The 23,839-nt window shown below is 45.8% G+C and overlaps 1 protein-coding gene across 2 annotated transcripts in view; it reads right to left on the bottom strand.

Moving 5' to 3' along the window:
• mle (dosage compensation regulator mle) overlaps positions 1–23,839 on the bottom strand; it is a 133,494-nt gene that overhangs the window by 34,509 nt on the left and 75,146 nt on the right. For both annotated transcript variants that reach the window (XM_070523096.1, XM_070523100.1), the window contains 4 exons: positions 11,385–11,458; positions 7,295–7,447; positions 740–900; positions 536–647 (listed from right to left, as the gene is read on the bottom strand). In XM_070523096.1, coding sequence (XP_070379197.1) covers positions 536–647; positions 740–900; positions 7,295–7,447; positions 11,385–11,458 — 500 coding nt within the window. The remainder of the gene's footprint in view (positions 1–535; positions 648–739; positions 901–7,294; positions 7,448–11,384; positions 11,459–23,839) is intronic.

The following is a 23,839-nucleotide window of genomic DNA, read 5'->3' as shown; positions in this document are numbered from 1 at the left end:
GTACAATACACATATTTCCAACTTCATCTCTGCGTTAAGCAATGAAATGCGGTTTTTTACTGTAAGTTTGAGGAGGCAGTTGCTATATTGGAACTATATTCCACAGTACAAGGATATTGCTTGCGCACACTTGATACCTTCAGCAGTGCTGCAATTTACTCTTTAGAGGAAGTATAGAGATGGGTGCACATTGTTTTCTAATATGAACCAATAAAAATTGAATGCACATGAGAATCGGGCAAATACTGCCAAATCAAGCAGCTTTTAAGTTTGACCCACCAGATAATTCCATCAACTCTGTCAGTCCTGCCAAGGTTGAATCAAGGTTGAAGTGAAATTAACACAAGATTATAAATTATATGGCATTTTAAATGCTTCTCCTTAGGGCCTGGAAAAGACCGCCATGTACCAGCAAATGTGATGCAATCTGCAATCAGTGAGTGTATCCCAATGTGCTCAACAATATTTCATGCAACACTAGTGCCTTTGCACAAAACACCCAGTGCGTAAGTGTTGGTAACCTATGGTCACCTACCCAAAAATGAGGCCAAGAATCAGCATCTTGCCAAGCCGAGGCTCAATGGGCAGACGAGCCAAGATCTTTCCCAATGCTGTAAGTTCACCCATAACTGTCAAAGCTCCCATCTCTGGAACAGAAAGCAGATTCAATATACCATCACGTTCCTGTGTACTAAGGGGAACAGTCAGTCACACAAATCCAGATATTGGCAAAACTGACCCCGAAGTAGGACTTCAGATTCAATAACAGCATCTATAGGTGGAGGCTCCAGTGCCTTCGAGAGGAATTTAGTGATATCCCCAAGGCGAAGAAGTTTGATAGCAAGTGCCAGTTCATGAAGTGGCGTACGGAATATCTCGGGGGTGGTGTAGTTTTCCAGCCTAGAAAAGAAAAAGAAAGCATGATGACTATTTTTTATCCAATCTAAACATGTTCTCTACTTCCCTCATGCAAAGCTAAATGAAGTGACTGTTCTGCGTAAATGCAACCAAAAAATGCATGCCTGACATCAGGATATTAGTGTATTTAAAACTTTTAAAATGCCATCAGCTCTCAAGTAACTACATAAACTTCCCTATTGTCAGTAAGTTGGTGAAATTTAAGTTTCTACATGTTATACCCATACTCAATTTAGAGAACAAACTTATTCTAAGAGGCAGCACTTTGGAAAATAGCTACTCTTCTAAGAGGTAAGGCCACGTGAAGTGGTGTTACTATGTATTGTCAACTGGTTTTTTTAGGGCCTAAATGGATCAAAGTATCCAATAAGCAAGAACTTTGGAAAGCAGCTGCTCTTCTTACAGGTAATGCTATGCGATGTGGCATTACTATGCACTGTGATCAACTGGACGAAAAAGGTATCCAATAATCAACTGTGACCCAAAATGGACGAAAAAGGTATTCAAAAAGCGAATTGAGGCGATAGCACGCAATAACTATTTTTTCATTTTAATACTCTTGAAGCAGCCAGAAATCTCATTGCACATTTTGCAGTCTTGTGCCAAATATGACAGTATATCCTCTTCACTACCAAAATATATATAGGCAACAAAATGAGTAACTCTTTTTAAAATTAATTTCAAGCTATTTCAGGTGCTCAAAGAGATACATTGGTGATATAAAAAGCATGTTGCAGCTAAAAATCCGTGTTCACAAATGAGGGCATAAGTTGCGAAAACATCACGAGAGCTGCTCGAAGCCACTTTCCCCCCCCCCCTTTTTTTTTTAAGCTGATGTACGACGGCATTGTTTGAAAGCAAGGTAAACCATGATGCAGGCTGATAAACATACACGTGATTTGAATGCCGTGGAACATTTCGCTGATGCACTTGGCTTTAGGTAAAGTGTCCACAAATGTGGACAGTGGTAGCAAACAGGAAGATTTGCTCGAACACTCGCAGCCACCTTTCTTTTTTTTTTAATGGCCGCCTCAGCAGAGATGTGGCATCCTACTTTGGAAGCTCAGTCAACCATGGTCTAATCTGAGAAACGTACACTAATTTACTGCCTTGCAACTTTTTGCTCAGGAGTACTTGTCTTTAGAAAAAGTGTCCACAAATGGCGACAGTGGTTGCAAGAAGGATGTTAAATTTTGGGGGGGGGGGGGGGGGGGGGGGTATATACATAACTGTGTTGCGATGTGCAGTCTGCAAGCAACCTTAAAGGGCCCCTGAAACGGCTCGGACAAATTTTGTAGACGCGTAGGGTACAGCTTAAGTAGAACATTCGCAACACAATTTAAGTGAAGCGTTACATGTTAATGCAGCTACAAGCGATTAGAAGTTACCCTCCTCCCTAGCCATGCTTTTCCTCCTCAACTCGTTCACCGAGCAAGCGGGGCTAAGCTCCACCTTCACTGGTTTGCGTCACGATGCGACGTCACATCATCCACTTCCGGTTGTTTTGGAGATCGCACCTGCCCGCGCGAGACCTCTCCGCTAGCCGCTTGGCCGTCGACCCCAAGCGAGAGCTATCGAAGCAGCGTGCGTTACGAGCATTCTGTCGTAGCACCGAACGTCTTGTATTCCGGTAACCACAGGCAAGCTGGCCATTTCGGCAAATGACTGGAGGCATAAACTCAAGCTGATGAAGGAACTTTAGCATAGACGTATGTGAGCGGCCTGATCGGTCTGCACGGTCCATACACTTGTTGGCGCGGCGCTTAACCAGCCAAACAAAGTGCTAATATTGCTCTAACCAAGTGTAAAACACTTTAAACATTTATAAAAACAACGTGTTGATGATTACACTCCTGCGAAAAATACACACCAGCAGCAAAGAAGAATACACCTCGTAGCTGCTACTGTGTATGGTTGAGCTCTGTGCCACCAGGTGGCTGCACCATGCAGACCATTCACATTTGCCCTTCTGCTCATCTCATGGCTCATCCCATTACGGCAGTCAAGCGGCCAGACTCTGTCCCCTTGCGCTTGCGTTTGCCCTAATACCGGACTCGCCAAACGCTATTGCATTAGTAATCTTCCGGCGTAAAGTGACGGCCACAAACGCGCAAATCCTGGCGCCGATCAGATAGCGGCAGACCGATGCGCAGCAGCCAGTTCGCTCGTACAGTGCCTTGCAGAGGGACACGATGTCACAGCTTGACATATTGCCAGTCGCTACGTTTGCAGTCCACAAGGCAACGAAGTCGAATCATAGTGCTCGCGAAAAGACTAAGACCGACTCTGACTGCGGAGCTCTCGTCAAAATGGAGTACGTTGTAACACAAGCAGACAACACTTGCTGTGTGCCGGAAGTGCGTAAGTGTACTGAAAAATTTTATTTTGCATTCTGTTTATGTTATTATTTTCATAAAGACAAATTAACTAACATTCCAACTATTATGAAGATCATTTGTTTACCATAAAGTTGGAAAAATTATCGATCACACACCCTGGTCAGCCAATCGGATAGCTCGCTCCGCTGACGTCGTGTGGGTGATTTCGGTCATATGGGTAGGGGTGGCTTAAAATTCCGCCGAGCAGTGTGCAGCGATCGGCAGCAATGTGCATTTTTAAAACCTTATGATAAATTACACACTTTACGCGGGGCACTTAGATGTGTCGATGAATGATCAGAAGGACCTACTCTAACGACTCAGTACGTTTGTAGAAAATCGTCAAAAGCGTTTCAGGGTCCCTTTAAGGGACCCTGAAATGATTTTGACATTGTTTAGTCGATGATACCGATGGTGCTAGTGCAGCCATTGTTGGTGATGCTGGCAATTAGGATGTGGCTGTATATTCCGCGGTGCTGGTTTCGCAAAAATCATTATTGCGCGCAGAGACCACTTTTCGGGAGATATAAGACAGTGATCATACAATCAGAAAGTTCAGTCAAAAATCAAGTCTCCCGGGTGAATCGGGAGGGTGGGCAGGTATGTAATTGACCAAGTTAGCCCAATTGACATCAGTTGGGCAAGCTATCCGATTGGCTACCCAGTTCACATCATAGAAAACTTTGCAAACTTTATGGTGAACAAATGCTGGTCATATTATTTGGAATGTTTGTTTGTATAAAAAAAGTAACAAAGAGAATACACAACAACAAATTATCACCACACTTAAGCACTTCCCGCACACAGCGTCGTCTGCTTGTGTTGCAATGTTCAACATGTTGACACGAGCTACGTGGTCAGTGTTGGTCGTGAGCTTTCTTTTCTTGAACACAATGGATCGCCTTCATTAGGTAATGGGTTGCGAATCTAGCGATCAGTGACATGTCAAGTTACGACATTGCGTCTCTTCAAGCGGAGTGGCTGAAGCTCATCGAGCTGTCAATATTCGATTGGCACCAAAATCCATGCGTTTTGGGGCAGTCACTTGATGCCGGAAGATTAAAACCACAACAGAGAGTTTTAGCTTGTCCAGTATTTGGGTAAATGCAAGCGCAAGTGGACTGGGCGTTTTACCGGATGAGTGAAGGCACAAGCGTGAACGGCCTGCATGGTGTAGAAACCTGGTGGCACAGAGATAAACCATACAAGCACAGAGCTAATATAGCAGTAACCAACCATATTATACTTTTCTGCTGGTGTAAACTTGCAGCAGGAGCATAATCACGAGCACATCTTTTAAAGTGTTTTACACTTGGTTACAGTGATATCTGTGCTTGGTTAAGCTCTGCGTCACCAGGTAGCTGTGCCATGCAACCCACTCATGTTTATGTTAAAGCCCCTTCATCAAAGAGGTAATAATACTGAGGAGCTTTAGTTTACGCCTCCACCCAACCATCAAAACACTCAGCTCGCCTGCAGTTACCTCAATACCGGACGTGTTCAACGCTGCCACAGAACACTGAGAACGCATGCTTCTTGAATAGCTTTCGCTGGAGATCGACAGCCAGGCAGCTAGCAAAGAGGTTAGAAAGGGTTTGCGCACTGGCTCCAAGACAACCGGAACTAGACGTCGCGACGTCACAGGATGACGCAGAGCCAGTGATGGTAGAGCTTAGCCCCAATCACTCGGCGAACGAGTTGGAGAAAAAGCATGGCAAAGGAGGAGGGTAACTTGTAATCATCCATAGCTCTCTTACTATGAGACACTTCACTTAAATTGTGGCAGGAAAATTTTATTGTAGCTGTACCCTACGCATCTACATTTGTCAAACCCATTTCAGGGACCCTTTAAAGCCTTAACCGCTTCATTGTTTTGACAATTTCTATGCCCAAACTGTTTGTTTTTTAAAAATTTGATATTGAATATTTTTCTTCCAAAAAGCAAGTTTTCAATTTTGAGAAAAATTTTCAAGCACATACTAAGTCAAATTAGCATAGTAAAGTTTATTATCGCTCATGATAAATAAGGCCACCTGCCTGCTGGCAATCAGCAATAAAAAACAGAGCAAGAGCGCGGTCTGGAAAGTTTTATCATTCTGACAACGCCTTACCGCGGACACCCAGAAACGGAAACCGAGAAGACTTCATGGGGATGTCATCCATGTCAATGCGCCGCCAATGATGCGCACTGGCAATAGTGTCTTCTGAGCGATCTTCCTCATCTGATGAATTGCTAATTTCGAAGCTATCGCCTTCGCTTCCAGAAACTAAGTAAACTTCGGTGTCTGAATCATTATCATCCAAATAGCTAGATGACGGCTTTTCCGTGACGACGGACCAGCAACACGTGTGTCACCTCCACCGCATGCAATTTTATTAAACGAGAGTTGCCCCCCAAAGAAATGTGAAACAGCAGTTGAAAAGAGAAGAAATTACCTGCCAAGTGTTGCCATCTGCGAAGCAACACACCAACTAGCCCGCAAACGAGCAGACAAGCTATACTCATCCAAAACGGTTTTGGGAGAGTTCGGCAAAGAGGAGCTGTGCTCGTCCGAAACAGTTAAGGGGTTAACAGCATACCACAAACAGCGCACAAATTCAGTCCAGCAAACCGGCTGTTCAAGATTACTTGTTTTTCAATCATCCGAGTGCTACATGGGTATTAAACATACGAGACAAACAGCACTGCAATTAAGCCCGGGCACTTGTGGAGTAGAAGTGTTACAAAATACAGTGGAACCCCATTGATACATTCCTCGCTGTTGTGTTTTCCTGGCTGCAATGTCGTGTTTTCATGTTCCCGACCACTGACTATGTATTATGTTCCCATATGATACAGAGACATTCTGTAATGTTCCCGCATCTTACGTTGCATCTGAAAGTGGCTGCCATGTACATATGATGACGCAGAGAAAAATTGGCTCTTGCATGCTGCAACAAGCGACGAATTTGTTGCAACAAGCTACCAATCCACTGCAACAAGCGACAAAAATAAACGAACAAAGTTGCACAAGCCAAGCGCTGCACAAATATTGGGAGTTACATTGCACAAACAATGGGATGTACAGAGCAGTCGGCAAAGCATCAGAAAAAGTGTGCATAGATAAAAAACTACTGGGAACCATGCACACTAGGCCACTTCTGCGAAGTACAGGGCTACATTTACTTTGGGGCCTGCAAGGGTCTTATTTGCATTTCACCCACCGTGGTTGCTCAGTGGCTATGGTGTTAGGCTGCTGAGCACGAGGTCGCGGGATCGAATCCCGGCCTCGGCGGCCGCATTTCGATGGGGCCGAAATGCGAAAACACCCGTGTAGTTACATTTAGGTGCATGTTAAAGAACCCCAGGTGGTAAAAATTTCCGGAGTCCTCCACTACGGCGTGCCTCATAATCAGAAAGTGGTTTTGGCACGTAAAACCCCATAATTTAATTTTTTTATTTGCATTTCACAATTGCCAGTTCTCTTTTGTCAGCTTTGGCACAGTGGAACCGAGTTATGCAGTGAAGCTAACACAAAATACTATGGTAGGGGCCACTGTCACGGAACACTGTATGTGTTCCTTAATTACCCATGCGCGCACGTGCAGTTTCTGGTCATAGTACGAGAACTGAGACATCTAATAACTGCACTGGCAGCCACTCGCACTGTTTCTGATGTGCTGTGGCAATTTGTGCCTTTTATCACGGTTATGTCTTCTGGGCTGGTAATTTTTTTTCCACCATCCCTTTAATATTAACTGGGTTCTACTGTAGTAGCATCCGTACAAAATAGCATCACAGTTTGCTTTTATTCATGACAACAATAAAAGCCAATTTAGTGAATCTGCAAAACTAATTATATCAATGAAAAAAGGCAGTGTGCTTCTACTAAAATATACAACAAACTACTACTGCCACCAAAATAAACCCATAATAGCAAGGAAAGATCACACAGCAATCAACACTTTCCCTTTTACTGAAAGACTCGTTACTCCATTCAGCATTCTATTAAACATACTTTTCATAACGTGCCCTGCTGCAGAGGTGGAAGCAGAAGCCTGGTCGAACCCGTCCTGCTCGGCCTCGACGTTGCTCCAGGTTTGTTTTAGAAGCAAACACTGTGGCATAGTTGGTCATGTTATTGTGCGACGTGAACAGTTTCATCTTGGCCCTGAGCATATAAAATACAAAGCAGGTAAAAATTAACAGATGTAAATATATCATGTCATATGTACCCCCAAATAAGGGAAAATCTATGTACAAAGAACTTGAGATGAAAAGCAATATGGCTGCAACATCACGCGGCACTTAATCTAAACAGCAACCACCACAGATCTGCAATCAGGGGGTCTAGAAGATCCAAAAGGCAAACTTTGCTTAAAGGAACACCAAAGTATTTTAATATTCCACTTTTCAATATCTTCTTGGGCTGGTATGCCTAGAAACAAGGTACGATATATACTCATGTATAATCAACCCCCCACCTTTAGCCTGTACCCCCCTCCCCACTTTTCGGATGCAAAAATCTGCAGAAAAAAAAACTCGCCAAAAACACGCCTAGTCCCAAAAAGTGCTACAAGATGGCTCCAGTTAATTTTTACCACTCACCGCATACCATCATCATCACTGCCGCATGTCGACCTAATAGACCAAGTGAAGGCTCAACTGGCCGACTGCCAAACAGACTTGGCTGTTGTTAGGAACGGCCTGCAGAGGTACCGACATGCAAAGTTTTCCCAGCCAGCTGCAGCAGCGGGGTTGGCGTTTTCTAGGAACCGACCATCAGTCTGCAGCCGAATGGCGCCATTAGGTCTACTGTGAAGACTAGCTTTGAAAGGACGACAAGCCGTCATTCCGCAGCCTCTTGGCATCACGATGTCTGCTGCGGCGACTGACTGTGTAAGGAGGACAATACGGAGAGTCAGCAACTCTTCGTCGCCGGATTACCGGGACGAGGTCGGCAAACCAGGCTTTGTTAGTGAACTCGCCATCACCGACCTGGTCTGTCGGGAGCGGGGGAGTTCCTGAGGGAATGTATTTGGCGGCACCGTCCCACGCGTCTTTCAAGACGCAAGACAATGGAGAACCACGGCAGCCACTCTACGGGGGTCAGCTAAGGGATTAAGAGGCGCCTCCTTAGGGCAAGACCCAGTTCTGCGAAGACCGTCTCACCTCAGTGGGGGCAGTGAAACCTGTGCGGAAATGTGTGTGTAAGCCCTCCCCCCTCAAAGGCGGCTCAACTACGATGACTCTGGTTGTATGTTTTCTCTCACCTAGGGATCTAGGGAGGACAGAGTGTATTTAAGGAGCTGTTGCGCGGCTGCTCAGTGTGCTTTTCTCTCACAGTCATGCTAGACTGATAAACTGCAACGTCCTTATGTAGATACTGTAAATAAACTCATATTTTTCGTTCTCGATGAGAACAAGTCTCTCACTTCAACAATGTCCTCAGCGTGGATGAGTTGGATGACGGCATGGGCCAGCTACCATCTAATTCATGCCCGACTCCACACTTTACACTGTGATTCCTGGTGGCTTGACAAGCGTGCTGCAACTGCTCGATGTTTGCATAAACCAGCCATTCAAGACTGAATTTTGGCGGTGCTACACCGAGTGGATGGCTGCGGGCAGCCACGAAACAACTCCGACAGGGCAACTGAAGTGAGCGTCCCTGCAGCAAGTGTGCGGTTGGATTCTGGACGCGCGGCATTCCATGTCAGTGGACACAGAGCTTTAGAGACACGGGGATATGAAACGCCACGGACAGCAGAGAGGACGACGAGCTTCAGGAGCGTGCCGTTGAGGCGAGCTCATCAGACAGTGGTGAGTGCCGATAAGCTGAGCTCGTCCAAGAGTGATTCGTCTGAAAGCGGCGATGAATAGTGAAATCAATTGTTGATATCTGTCACCAGTTTTTTCATTATCTGACACAGTAGTCACAGTGGCATTACACTGTGTTAATGTGTGTTAATAAGCCTGATTTGTGCATAACCCGCACCTGCAAAAAGTTGATGAAAAAATTTGGCTTATACACGAGTATATACGGTACCAGCAAAAGATTGGCGGCAACTCTGCTGAAGCCAGTGGCAACACCAGGTCAGGCCTTGTGCTATCTGCTCTGAAGTTCGATAAACAAAAACTCTACTGTATATAAAGGGGTGAGACTGCTGCAACAGCTTTTGGAGCAGTTTTTGGAACAGAAAAACCTTGGTATTGGAGAAGAATATTTTGAAGCAGGTTAATGGGGGGAAATTACATTTCTGGAGCTGCTAATCTGAAATTTGGAGCTGCCTACTAGGAGCAGAACACTCCATCACAGAGGTAAGTCAACACAATTTTAGCCCTAGTCCTCCCTTTTTGCATTACTTTCTGCCGTAATAGATCCCCCTTCAGAGGGAACCGAAGACTGGTGTGCTCCACGGTCTAGTGTTCACCAGATACAGTGAAATACCGATATATCTATCTCTCATAGTTTAAACTAATGGAAACACAGACAGAATTTGGGGCCTGTCATGGCGCCATACATATAAATTGGGAAAAGCTCTCGGTGTTCAGACACAGAGTGTAAAGCAGTATATGGCCAATGCCTCACTCATTACATAGACTATTTGCCCATAACTTAATATTTGTGGAAAGCTTGACAAACTGCTACCCTGAATGCCGAAACTATGGTGTCGGCATCCCGACTACAGAGCTGACACCACCATTGCTAGCTGGCTCACGCATGATGAAACAACTAGAAGGGATACTCAGTTTTACAATGCTGCACACTCACACGAATTATGTTGCTGCCCTGTGAAAACAGTTGAAAGATTCAATGTTCTACAGCAGTTTTTTGCAGATTTTCCTAAGAAATTTCATATGCTGCACCATCTGTACATGTGAAAGAACTAATTAGAAGTACATGTTGCGTGAACTTTCCGTGACCCTCCCAAGTTTTAGAATCTTTGACATATGGCAAATCCCGCCGAACCTGACGATGAAATGGCTCGGACGGCTCCTATTCTTTACCGTTGGCGCCAGCTACGCGTGAAGTAGTTATTGTCTATTAATCTATAGTGTGATTGGCCTTACGATAACCCACCTGCCGTCAAGTTGGGATAGCCCTTCTCTACTTTGGGGAAAAACTGGAAAGCAAAACATTCTATGCACTAAATAAAAGACTGCCACAAAACGAAGGTCCACTATTAAACAGAACTACCTCATTGGTAATCAATAGAACAGAACATTACCAATTCATTAGTTTAAGAGGGAAAAAAAAAAGCACTTGATTCTATTCAACAGCAATTCTACTGATAAAAAACGTATTTTCCAGAGCTTTATATACTCGAACTGAGCAGCAATCAGTGCTGGCATACTAACTTGGGGTTTCCTTTAATAAGAATAGACCGTACTATATATCTTGATTTCTATATGCCCAAGCTACTGATAGCTTACTACATTCTTGTTACACAATACTAGGAAATTCCAGAGCATGTGCAGCACCGTACTTTCTAGGCCAAAGTTTGTAAGCATTAATTTTGTGAAAAATTTTTCTAATATTGATATTAGATTCCAAATGTACCATTTTGTATTCGCACAGCCCGAGAAACAACCCTGTGTGTGCGCAGTTTGCACAAAATACAAGTAAATGAGTACTTACATTAAATATATAGAATTCTTAACTGTCTTTTTTTATCCATTTTATTATTTGGACATCCTGATTCCATGAAGTATCAACAAGATTTTACTGTCAGTGTCCTATCAGTCTCATGTAAGCTTTCAAAGGTCACTTGGCCTCGGAAAGCCTGTAGAATCAAATGGACTTTTGCATAGGCTTTGGAGTTACACTGGGCACAAAGGCAGATTTGGCAGATGCACAGATATGGCACACTTCATGTGCCAAGTGCCTTGGTCAGTATTGGATTGACAGAAGTTTCTTTGGCTAATGCCATGTGCCATTGGCAACAGGTTCTAGCCGAGCCAGGAAGCATCTCGAGTGATGCAACATGTGTGCACGTCATAACTCCCCTGCTAACCAGGTCATTTGAAACCACCAGTCACGTGTGTCTTCAGCACAATTTTATGTGGCACAGGTTGTACACAAGACATACTTTTGGCAAACTTACTTGCATGAGTCTATGACGAACACTACATCATTAATGGTAATACTTGTCTCGGCAATGTTTGTCGAAAGAATCACCTGCAAAATGAAAAATTACATGTGACATTAGAAGACAATGTATAAGCATGCAGTGTCTAAGATAGCACATCTGCCAATGTTGCACCCTTGTCTGTCATCAGCTAGCCCCCAGAACAAAAACTATGTGGCCACTAAGCTACACCATATGGTATCAGTAAAAAATTTATGCTTTCTAGTTGTGCTTCTGAATTGTTTTCCCAACAAATCTTTGGCAGTTATATATAGTAAAACCTCGATAATTCAATCTCAGTTTACTAGAAAATTCAGCCAATTCGTAGAATTTGTGCATCCCATATTTTGCAGTGCGAATTGTACCACATAACTTGAAAAACCTGCAGATAATCGATCCAGACTATTTTGATGGATTATCTTCATACTGTGACACATTGGACACTTTGCACATCTCAGAGGCAGTGTCAGAAATATGGCAGACATGACAAGTTTTCGGCTCCTGCAATTGCTTCTACCTAGTAATAATAGAGAGTTTTAGCACAGCGGGTTTACGGCCAGCGGAGCGGAGCGGTCTCCACCGTTGCGCCAGCGGAGCGGCTCGCGAAAAAAGAATTTTAGCCCAGCGGATCACCCCGCTCGAGCGGGGTAAAGAGCGGGGCGCTCTGCTGCCCCACCTAGTGGTTCGAATAGGAGTTACTGAGAAATGAAATTGAATTACGCTTGCTTTTATTATGCAAGAAATATTGAATAAAGATATATTACATGTTCTCAGTGCATCATTTGTTAATAATGTACTGAGTACTAATGTACGGGTCAGCGCGGCAGTCGCCGTCTCGATGCAGAACTGCCGGCGTTCATGTTCGCGGCTGCCGTCTTGCATTTCCCATACACGCCCGTGCGCCTTTACGCACGCTCGCGCGCTGCGTATACCCTCCGCTGGGGAGTGCTTTCCAGCGGGCGTAAACGCTGCTCCGTAAAACCGCTGGCCGCCTCAGCGTGGTGCGCATGCGCAGTCGCGTCTCCGCTCGCCCGCTCCGCTCCGCTGGCCGTAAACCCGCTGGGCTAAAACTCTCTAATGTTAACTGCTTCTGGCGCTTGCGATACATTAATGCATGGCCTTTGTGATTGAATACAAGACAGACGTTGCAGGAGCAATTCCGCGACTTGTGCGCTAATAATGCATACAGCTATGCAAAGTGCCTATGTTATATAGCAGTGGACGTTCATTTTATGTGTTTCCCTTCACTGCAAAGAACACAGAGCATCATCATAATTTTCTTTTCCATTTCTGGTTTCTTCCATGTAAGTACCAGCTGTGTCGCATGTGTCGTCAAGTTTTTTCCGCTGCAGGTGTGTTGTGTGCATACAATTTATGACCACATGAAAATCTCGGCCATGTGCACGTTTCCGCTAGTGTACAAAGATGGCAACAGGAGTGATAAACTAGGTCGACTAGGCTTCACCGACTACTTAAACAGAGAAGCAGACATGCAGCTGTCCTACACTGCGGAAAACGAAGTCACTGACAGAATGTCAGTAGGCAATAGCCGGGACAATATAGAGCCCACTCATGTGCCCGCTTTAGCAACAGTTATTGAATCCCTAAGTGTTGTCTGCAGCTTTGTTCAATGTAGCGGCGGTTACTGAGATCCTGCACATAATTAGAGGGCTAGAGATCATGGGCGGTATTCTCGGGCGATCACTTTCGGAGATAGCTTCAACTTTCCCGAAACTCTGAGGCGGAAGAATCTGAGCATATGACCGACAGCATTTCTGCTGCTGTGCGAAGCTCATTATCTTTGCATAGTGCTAAGAGCACAGTCATCCGTATACTTCGGTATGTCCAGCACCAATTCGTGCAAAAGTGAAACAATCTCTGAAATTGATGGCCTAAGAATACTGCCCCATGACCCTTGGTGCAGTGAACTACCTACCTTGTCAAGCAATTCTACATGTAGTCCTTAGAAAAATGTAACGGGCTTCTATGCTAGTACAGTCGCCATGTGGTTTGTTGGACGGCAAAATTTCGAATGTGCTGTTCAGACATATTTCTAGCAGCGCCACTTGACTGATGGCAAGTGCTTATATGTATGATGACAGAGGTTAGATGTATAATAACAACAAATTTCGGATGCTTCACATTTGTTTTTTCGGACACCGCCTGCATTTCGATGACATACAAACTGAGCCACCATGACAAGCAAAAACTGCTGTCTTTGTTTTTATCAGTTGTCAGCATCTCCAAAAAACCAAAACTAAGAAAAAGACACTACTGTTCTAGCCTAGTCAATCTAGCAGCTACCTGCCACATCTAAACTACAGGACAAGTCAAGGAGCTGGTTGCAAGCCTGCATTTGTGTGTTTGCCATAAGCATACTGAAAACTAAACATTTTGACAGAATTACCAGTCTGGTTGGAATCATTAATTAACGATTCAGGAGCATCTTCAACCAAATACTAGTAGATTTATTAAAACTCAAGCTTTGGAGCAGACTTGGCTCCTTCCTCAGGGATTGATAACGGATGGTGCACCTTTTTAAATTTCCTTCGTAATGGGGGAGGGAAGTGGACGGAGAGTTTCACTAGGGATGGTAACTTTTCTTGTGTCCTTGACCAACAGGGAAAAAAGAGAGGCCAAAAAGAGGTGCGTGGACCTGAGTGTAAAAGCCTGTCTCTAGCACCATTATATAACCGATACTGTGTGGGATCTCATTTTCCATTTCGTTATAACAGGAGGATGCTCTATTGAAATAAAGCATGACCAACCGAATTTTATGTTTACAGTAGAACCTCGTTGATACGATCCCATTTCCTATGATTTCAACAGTTGTGATTGAAAACACAAACGACCCAATACATTCCCGGATGACAATCTTTTGGCACCAACGTTCAATATATCACCGAACTGCGATCGCATGATACATTTTCCTGCCGCTATATCCCGTGTGAACAAAAAAAAAGACATGAGGCACACGCGATAGAGAGAAGCAGGCGATGGCGACAGCAGCTTCCCCGCAGTACTTGCCTGCCCGTGTCACGTGAAAATGCCACCATGCACTCGGTTTCCCGTTTTGGCACTAACAAATCACCTCACAGGTTGTCACACATAGTCATTCACAGCTATCGCTGCCAGCCCCATTGCGATAAGCATCTTCACCCATCTGTTTCACACCATGTGTGATGTAGGAAGTGTACTGCATGCTTTTGATTGGTGATACTTCAGATTTACTGACTTCTGATCATATGGTTTCCTGGCTAGTAAGTTCTTTTGTCGCATACCTTTTCCAAAACTTATGAATCATGGTTCTACTGTACTTCATATATCAAGGTTTAACTGTAAATCCATAAGAATGTAAAGCAAATTAACAAAGGTGCTGTCTTATAAATATGTTTACTCCAAAAGATGCACTTTAATGGGGCCCATAACCACTTTTAACGAAATCAAGAAATGCATTTGAAGTTAAAATAGCCTATTTCAGAAATACTTTGCCACAAAAGGTACCTCAATGCATTCAGCAGAAGCAGAGTTATTGGTAATCAAGCACCCCGTCGTGGTGCTTGCGCGCCTTCAATGACTTGCACTACGAAGGCGACGGCAGAGCAAGGCATGCCCATAATGCTCCGCCTAGTGAATGTCACCGTGGCACACAGTTAAAACTTGATTTTGAATTTTCACGTAGCTGCCACTACTTCCAACTTTGGCCCTTGCGATGCACCAAACGTGGTTGTCCTCAGCGAGCCGCAGTGCACTAAGCCAGTGGACTTGTCCCAGCGCCCCGCGGCAATTGCGATATCTACGCTATGTAGCAGACCGCATCTACATGCAACTGAGTGCCTATGCACAGCATTTGCTTTGTGCATGAAAGGGCTTGAGTGCATGCTCGCGCTCATATGTTCCAGTGTGGTCATGCTACGTGGTGCGGGCCGGCTTTGTCCAGCACCAGCTTGACCGACGAATAGTGGCATCCAAATGGCACATTTTCAAGCGCTATCAAAAGCTCAATACGAAGTAACCAGGTGCGGCCAGGTGCGAGTGCATGTAGCGTGCATGCGGTCTGACCTAAGTTTCACATGGTTCAAGGCAAGTTGAGATTTTTTTAACTAGTGGAAATTAGCAAGACCTGACATGTACGACACTAATAATAGGCAGGGTGGCCAAAGTTTTAATTCCTACGTGGGTGGCCACGGCTGAGAGTGCGAAGACAGTAGCCTTCTTCAGGAAGTATGTAATTCTTATTCCTACGCGGGTGGCCACAGCCAAAAGTGTGAAGACTGTAGTCTTCTTCTGGAGGTATGTAATTTTTATTGAAATTCGAAAGCAGATTTTCGCTTACTTCTGCTTGCTTATTAAACTGGTTCAATAAATATACACATTAACAGTTAGAAGACGCGCACTAATCCAAACACCTTTCTTGATTGACGTAAGCTTTAAGCCAATAGCAGTTGTTTAAGTAAATTTGCTATATTGCAAAATAAAGTAGCCCAAAAAGAGGGTGGAGAAAAAGGCGATTTCGCATTCTGCTTGCAAGCTCTACGCACCGCGCACGGCTGCAAAATTTGACTGGAACGTACATTGCAGCTTACACTATCCGCGGACTGTTTTTTCACCAAGCCCAAGAGGCGGTTCAGAACCCCTTTAACAGCAAATTGCAACTATGTGAACACTTTTGTTGCAGAGTAGCATAACTGCAGCTTGCCATTTCATTTTTCTTGTGTGTGTGTGTGTGTGTGTTTTTTTTGTAATTTTGTAACCCTCAATCGATAGAATTTTACTTCTCAAAGCAAAAAAAAAATAAATTTAATTCAAATCAGTTCAGCAGTTGCATGACATGAGCATTTCTGCATTTGTGTATTTAATATGGAGGGACACGGCTAAAGCTTAAAACACTTTTCTATCTAATCATAAGATGGCCTGTTAAGTTCACTGACATAATCAGCCTTGCATGCACCGACTGCAACTGTATTAGAAGCCTGGGGCCACATGCATGACACTTGAGCAGGTTGTTTATTCCTCCACAAGCAACGGCACGTCATTTGTGTTCTTGGAACTGCGCTGCTCTTCACGACGGGGAGTACAGGGGACTCGCACATCCACTGCAGTGCCCAGGATATATGGACACTTTATAGACAAGCGCATGTAACGAGAGGCTAAGCAGCCGCCTCACAGCGCGCACGTCGCTCAGCAGCATATAGACACATGCTCATGGGCTAACACAAGCACAAGCACTGCCAAGGGTCGCAGCACTCCCGTTGCAGTGTGGGAGATACGCAGTTTACGCTGCCAAGCAGGCACACATATCTAACGAGAGACCTGGCAGAAAAGCTTAGTCACGATTACGATTCTGCGGCACCTTTGGAGTAGGTGAGTCACGGGGCAATTTATGTGTTCACAGAGCATGCCATTACACAAGGCCAGCCACACACCGAGGTGTGTGAACTTCGAGCAAGAGAGCCAGTGGCGTTCGTATTCGGCAGTGTGTTCTTAAAACTGGACTAAAGAAGGGGACAGTCAAAGTGTGGATTGTTGATGGTCCAGCCTACTTTGAAAGACACGTCATGTACAGGAAAACCTCGCTATTACGTATCCGCTTAATAAGTAATTCCAGTTTAAATATAGTCGCAATGAATCCCACCTCTGTTGCTATTGAACCTGATGTATTGGCTGACTACTTAAGCTGCAGCTGCTTAATGCATACCAAAAGGTTAGTGTACGTCATTTACTTCATTTTCCGGCGCATAAAAACATGCAGACCATTGTGCACAGAGACCATAAATAGACAGTGTTAGTTTAGTGTATATACGCTATACACTGTAGTATAGCATATGCTAAGCAGCGCACATTTGTTACCGTTTTACTTGCCCCGCGAGATGTTCAGATCTCTGAGGCCATATGTCGTCGTTGTGGTTATCTCTTAACTGGAGTGATAAGTGGCGCTGACATCTCGAATGTTTCTTTCGTTAGGCTTCCACTCGTTCGAAAAGAGAAGCAATCTCGAAAACTGTGCAAGGTTATCCACAATACTTTGTCATCGAAGCGGCCCGAGACTAAGCGAAAGCCGTTTACACAGTCATTTGCTATGAACAAAGTGAATTTTACAAAAGCAACACCAAATTCAATTCGAAGCGGACAGCAGGGACCGCCACCATGTTTTCCGCAAACTACGCAAACACGCGAACGCTAAATCTGAGAAATAGCGTGTGTACTATACGCTATAGGTCGTTTAGCATTCTGCGCATGCGCAGTAACGAACCACTATATTATGAAGTATGCAATGGTACAGCATACGCTAAGCTAAAACTGTCTAATATAGTCGCCGACTGATAAATCGGACACCGATTATTCGGTCATCCTCGGTATTTCAGACAGCTTTGCGGCACTGCCAATGGCCCCATAAAGTTAATGTGTAAAGATGACCGATATAACGGACCGCCACCAGCTCTACATTCGATTATCTGGACACCGTCTGTGGCGGTAGCATACGCCAACTCTGCCACCATTATCTCCTCCGGCAACCTCAAAGAGACGTCAAGTATGGCCTCAGAGATTATACGCTAGACAGTAATCCCTAGGGCCTTGCCTTGGTAGCAGTACTGTGCCTCAGAAATTTAACTGCAAATGCCAATCTTGGAGAGAGAGAGAGAGAGATAGCACTTTATTTACACCCGTCAGAGAGTATGGGTGATCGGGTGAGACGCAGCTCTCCCTATCACCGTCTACCTCCCCCCTAGACGTCGGCCGGAATCAGTTGGCTTCCGGCGGCGGCCTGGGCTTGACGGATGGCCTGTTTTTGGGCTTGCTCTTCCTGGCTATGGAGGGAGGATTCCCATGACTCTCTGTTTCCATGTAGGCCGTTTAGGGCTGGGCAAGCCCAAAGCATGTGATTTAGCGTTGCTATGCCTTCACAGTTTTTACATTGGAGGCTTTGTCTTAATTGTGAGGTCGCATTAACATTGCGATCATCACGTCCATTCCGGCACCACCGCGCACGGCCCGCTCTTGTTTGTTGAATTTGCCTTCCAGACAGTAGGTTTATTCGATTCAGCCAAGTTTCTCTGCACCTATTAACAGTGCACTGCACCTAGGCCTTTGATTCCCCGAGGTGCAGCGGTGCACCCTGCACCCCCGTGCTCAACTGAATGGGGTGAAAGGCAATGTGCCGCCATGGTGCCGTGCACCCTTGAACCTTGCAGTGAGTGGATGCAGCCCGGCACACCATAGGGCCATTCGATTCGCCTGCATCACTATGAACCAGTTCACAATGGTTCACGAGAAGTTCAGAAATTGTGCAGCTCGATTTCTGCGGTGCAGGCACAGCGCGACACTCAAAACAAATGCCGAAGTGCAGACACGGAACAGGTGTTTTGTCCGACTAACGTGCACGAAGAGGTCCTGAACTACAGGTATGATCGGCTCGTGAGGCATAAATACATACGACACTTGCGTAGGCATATCAGATGTGTGCAAGCGGAGTTTTAAAGGCGCTCACGCCCGTGTGCTGCATCACACCTGTACACCTGCACCAAGTTGGCACCAACAGTGGAGTGGGTGCAGCAAAATCATGATCCAGCCCTGCACCTTTCCTGCACCTTTTGAAACGAACGGTGTGGTTCAGCAGAGCCACTGCTACACCGCTGAAAACAATGGCACAGTGCCACACCTCGTGAACTGGTTCAGGTGGTGCAGGCAAATTGACCATATCTCATAACTGGCACCACCTGCACCTTTTCATTTGTGGTGCCATGCACTTTTTCTGAATCAAAACTTAGTGTTCTACTTTTCTGTGCTTGTTTGTTTAATATGCATTCCAGACAGCGCTCTGCTGACTCCAAGAAGTCTTTCTCACGAAGTTATGAACAGTTCATATCAAATGGCACCAACGGTGCCCTCGCAGTCTGACTCCAAATGAGTCTTGAGTCGCAGTCCAAATGAGCCCGACTCTGCAACTAAGAGCCTCAGCTGCCGCCTACCACAACAAGCTGAAATGCGGTCATCATTGATGACCTGCTAGGCTGCAGTGCCGATTCCTGCTGCCACTACATTTGAAGACTTTGCAAATGCCAACAGCACGGTGTAGTCGTGTGCTGAACTGAACGATGACGAAACAATTGAGCAGGTTCTCCCACCATTAAACAGTCACTCTAACTGCTGTATGACGTGTGCTCCGGAGCCTTCACATGCGGATCTGACTCGAACCTTTGCAGTCCTTGCATAGGCATACTAAGACAACCCAAAACTGGCAGAAATAAAGGTGGACTTGGTTGCACATAAGCAGATGTGCATGCAGCAATGAATCGACCACTTCTTCCTTGCACTGAAGCCTTAAAGCATCTTTTTTTAGGTACATTCGTTTCTTCGGACATTCGATAGTTTGGACTTATTTACGTTCCCTATGGAGTCCAAATTATCAGTCATGATAGCCATGACGTGTTTCCTGCTCCCATGGCTTCTAGTTCTTCCATGTCACTGTTGTGGATGATGACATGGATGATGGCCCTTCCGTATCCGACGTGGTTAGTGCATTAACCGTCGTGAGGGCAATCACAGAGAAGTGGGGCCTTATGGAGCAACTGGCTCACAGCCTTGCAGAGTTTGTGGATGCCGTCATCGCTGCAAGGCTGCCACCGCGCCAAGTGAAAATCACAGATTTTTTGCTGCCTGCTCGCAAATAAAGCTTGTCTGCATTGTTAGATATGGCGCCGTTTCCTGAGGCTACTTCGAGTTCCCCAAACCACTTCGAATCGCAGCACAGCTAATTGAGGAATGCAGAAGCAGGGGTGCCACATTCCTGAAACAGGACACTTGCAAACAAGTTCATACGCCGCCGGGATTAGAAGGGGCCCTCAGACAATAGAGCCCAATCGTCACCCCTCTTCGCCTTTGAAGAAGGCATTTGCCACCACTGCAGAGCCGTACCACCGGGAGCAGGTGGGCCCTCGTACAATAGGGCATGAGCGCCCCCCCTCTTCTCCACCTTAGAAGAAGTGCATTGCAAGTCTGCGAGGCAAGACCGCAGAGAGCCGCCGGGTGTGACAACGCGATACGAGCGCCAACCATTGGCTGAAAATGGCGTCATCTGAGCGGACTCTCCCATTGGTCGAACATGACGCAACTTCCAGTCCTCGAGGGGTTTAAAAGAAGCATTCCAGAGAGACCAGAGCATTCCCTGATTCCCTGATTCACCTCTCTCGAACTTCTTGCCGTGGGCCGCAGCGTCCGAGATGCTGCTGGCCCGTAATGACTGTACGACTGTCATTGACTCTCACCTCCTTGTAAATAATGTAAAATAAATCCTCCCAAGTTTGGTTTTCATCCCGAAGTCCGTCCTTCAACCCCTACATCTGGTTGGCAGCGGTGAGATCGCCTCCGAATGCATCAGCTGGTGGCAGCGCTACGAATCAACCTTCGTCGAGAGAGATCCTAAGGAACCTGGAAGAGCGAAGAAGAGAGAGCCTTCGTCGAAAGAGGTCCGAAGAAACTGGGAGTAGCAAAGAAGGAGCGAGCCTTCGACCCAGGCAGTCCGGAGGAACCGGGAACAGCGGACAAATGAACCGGATGGCAGGGTGCTGCAACCGTAAGTGAGCGCGTGGTTTTTTTCCTTATGATTCGCCAGACTCAAATCTTGTGTGTTCATTTTGATAGTTCTGGGAATCGGGAGTTTGATGCATTGTGTGTTTGCACAAATTAATTAAGGAAAACAGTTTTAGCCACCTGTCGGGGCAGCTGCCATGGATCTTAGAAGGTTGACGAGGTTAGACTTGTTGTTGGTGTGCGACGATTTGGGAGTTGAGGCGGACGAACGGATGAAAATGCCAGCTATCATAAAGGCAATTAACGATAGTGGCAATGATGGCAAAAGCATTGAGCTTGCTTGGGAGGTGATACAGGAGCCACGGGAGCGTGAGCGTCGTGAACGTTTGCGAGAGCGTCGTGAACTTAGGAGTGAGCGTAAGCGTGAAGAACGCGAGAATGAACGGAAGCATGAGCTTCAAGAACTTACTCTTAGGTGTGAGCGTCACGAACAGGAGAATGAACGCGAACGTGAGTATCAGGAGCGTAAGCTTGAGCGTGAGCAAAAATATGAGAGAGAGAAGGCAGCACTGATCAAAGAGATACAGTATTGTGATCAGTTAATGGCACAGAGACAACGGCTGTCTGAGAATTCTGTAGGTAGTACAGAGTGAAAGAATGAGGAAGCATCTAGCAGATTTTCGCCAGAAGCCGACGAAAAGAGTAGTGCCTGTGAGATTGGCTGCAGATTCATAAGTGAAGGGAAAAGGCTAGCTGCTAACGATGCCTTAGTGGCAACAGAGGCCGTTAAAGGCCGCAAGGAGCACGACGGGGTGCTGTGCCAACAGATGACTGTAGAGACAGCTAGGCCAGCTGCGAACAAATTGGCACAGTTACCGCGCGTGTGGGTCGCTGGTAATGTTAGCGAGGTTGCTAGCGAAGAAAAGGGTACTGCTGACGCGACAGACGCGAGCACCCATGTCAGGTCAGATCTGCGTGCAGAAGTGAAGTGCGAACTGAGCGATGCAGTTGAGAGTAGTTCTCGGGATGGCGAGCTCCGTAGTCCACGAGAACAACTGCATTGTTCAGGGATCGGTGCGGCTCTCCGCCAGTCTAGGTAGCCTAGAGAGGGATGGTTCAGTTATTAATCATTCGGACTGTGCGCGTGAGACAGCGATCGATACCGACGGGCTGTGTGCCGATGCACAGCGTGAGCTGGGCAATGTAGTAGAGGGCAGTTCGCAAGAGTGCGAGTTGTCTAACTCGAGTAAAGCCTGCTGCATTGTTCCAGAGTCGGTTGAGCTGTCCGCCAGTCGAGGCAGAGAGAGTGTTGATTTAAATGTAAATCACTCAGACTGTGCGGGTAAGAGACCGATCCGAGCCGACGAAATGTGTACCGGCCAGCACAAGGCACGAGAAGGCGACATGAAAGCGAGTGCAAAGAGAAAGCGCCGTAAAAGGAAGCACGGTAAAGACTGAAAGACGGCAACTAATGAAGCGCCGCCAAAGATGGCGAGAAACCCAAATGGGCAGGGCGCGAGGAGAAGAAAGGTGCGGTCGTCACTGACGATGTTGACGCATCCTAAACGTTCGAGCCACAGGTCAAAGGGGGACCACGAAGCATGTTCTGCACGGACGCGGACAAAGGGCACGGGGCAGTTAAATTCCTCGTCGTTCCGTAGCTCTTTTCAAAGCTCAGCGTGCAGTTCGAAGAAGCGCAAGGTGGCAGGACGAGACCAGGTGGGGAGTAGCGACGCGGTCAATCGAGTTTGTGAAGAAAGCGGGGCGCCAGGACGCAAATTGGCAGGAGACTGTAACGTCTTGGGGGAGCTGATAGTGAATCAGCCCTTTTGTTGTTTCTCGGCAGCCAGAGTAGCTTTCAAACCGCGCCCATCTCGAGTCCGACTCAAAGTATGAGTCAGACATAAGCGTTTGGGAAGGGAGGCCAAGAGCACTTCCCTAGAAATGGAGTGTTTTGTTTTGAGCATCAGAAAGTTTTCGCGGATTGAGACTAAGATTTCTTTCAATGTGTAAGGTTTGAGCTTTGTTTATGTTTTCGTTTGAGAAGCTCAAGATTTGAAAGATGAGGTTTGTGTAAACATGTAGTCTCGCGAGTGTTAATGAGTAAATAGGCTTTCTTTTTTTCTTTGTGAATGAGTAACCTGAAGGACAAGGTTATTGTTGAGAGGCCTATAGTAACGCACGTGTCTGTCATTTAACCTTCTTTTTTTTAATGTGTTTTTGATTTTTCTAAGGTTAACCACGTAGTTTTCAGTGAGTGCATGAGTTGCACGGAGAGGCGTTCTTAGTTCCATTAGCGCATGTCCTGTGTGGACGGAAGGAAGCAGATTTACGACTGGGTTGCTAGTGTGTGTTGAGGGCAGCCGTATTCTGACTTCTTTAGTGAGCGTGCGTGGAAAGAGTTAGTAGAAGACGCATCATTTTAAGGGTTCTGCGGAGTGTGCAAGTCCCGCCATTTTAATTGTTCGTTTAAGTCACGTGTCCTGTAGGACTTTCAGGAAAGAAACGTGAGTAAGCGTAAATGAAAAGTTTGCCTACAACGCAAGTACGCGTTCTGTTTGTTGACCACAAGGCTAGTGCGCTTGTGATTACGTACTTGTGAGGTTGACCAGATTGTTCAGTGGCACCAATACGTGCGATAACTACGCCACTGCGATAGATTGGAAACATGCTGTTCGTGTAGTTAGGCCACTTAAGTTATGTTCGGCTGTTTTCATTTGTTGTTTGCATCGTCAACGACCCTTTTGTTTTGCAAGAATAGTACTCTGGTCTTGTTGGCAATCGAGGAGAAATGGATAGCTGTTTGGAAGGGTGGTTGGAACTGTTTTGTCAAAATTGGGGAAATAAAAGATCAGGGTTCATTTTGACTCAGTAATAGCCTGGCGAGTCAGGGGTGAAGA

The sequence above is a fragment of the Dermacentor albipictus genome, chromosome 1 (genome assembly GCF_038994185.2).
Source record: "Dermacentor albipictus isolate Rhodes 1998 colony chromosome 1, USDA_Dalb.pri_finalv2, whole genome shotgun sequence".
NCBI classification, from domain to species: domain Eukaryota; kingdom Metazoa; phylum Arthropoda; class Arachnida; order Ixodida; family Ixodidae; genus Dermacentor; species Dermacentor albipictus.
This window is presented reverse-complemented; position numbering and strand designations above follow the sequence as displayed.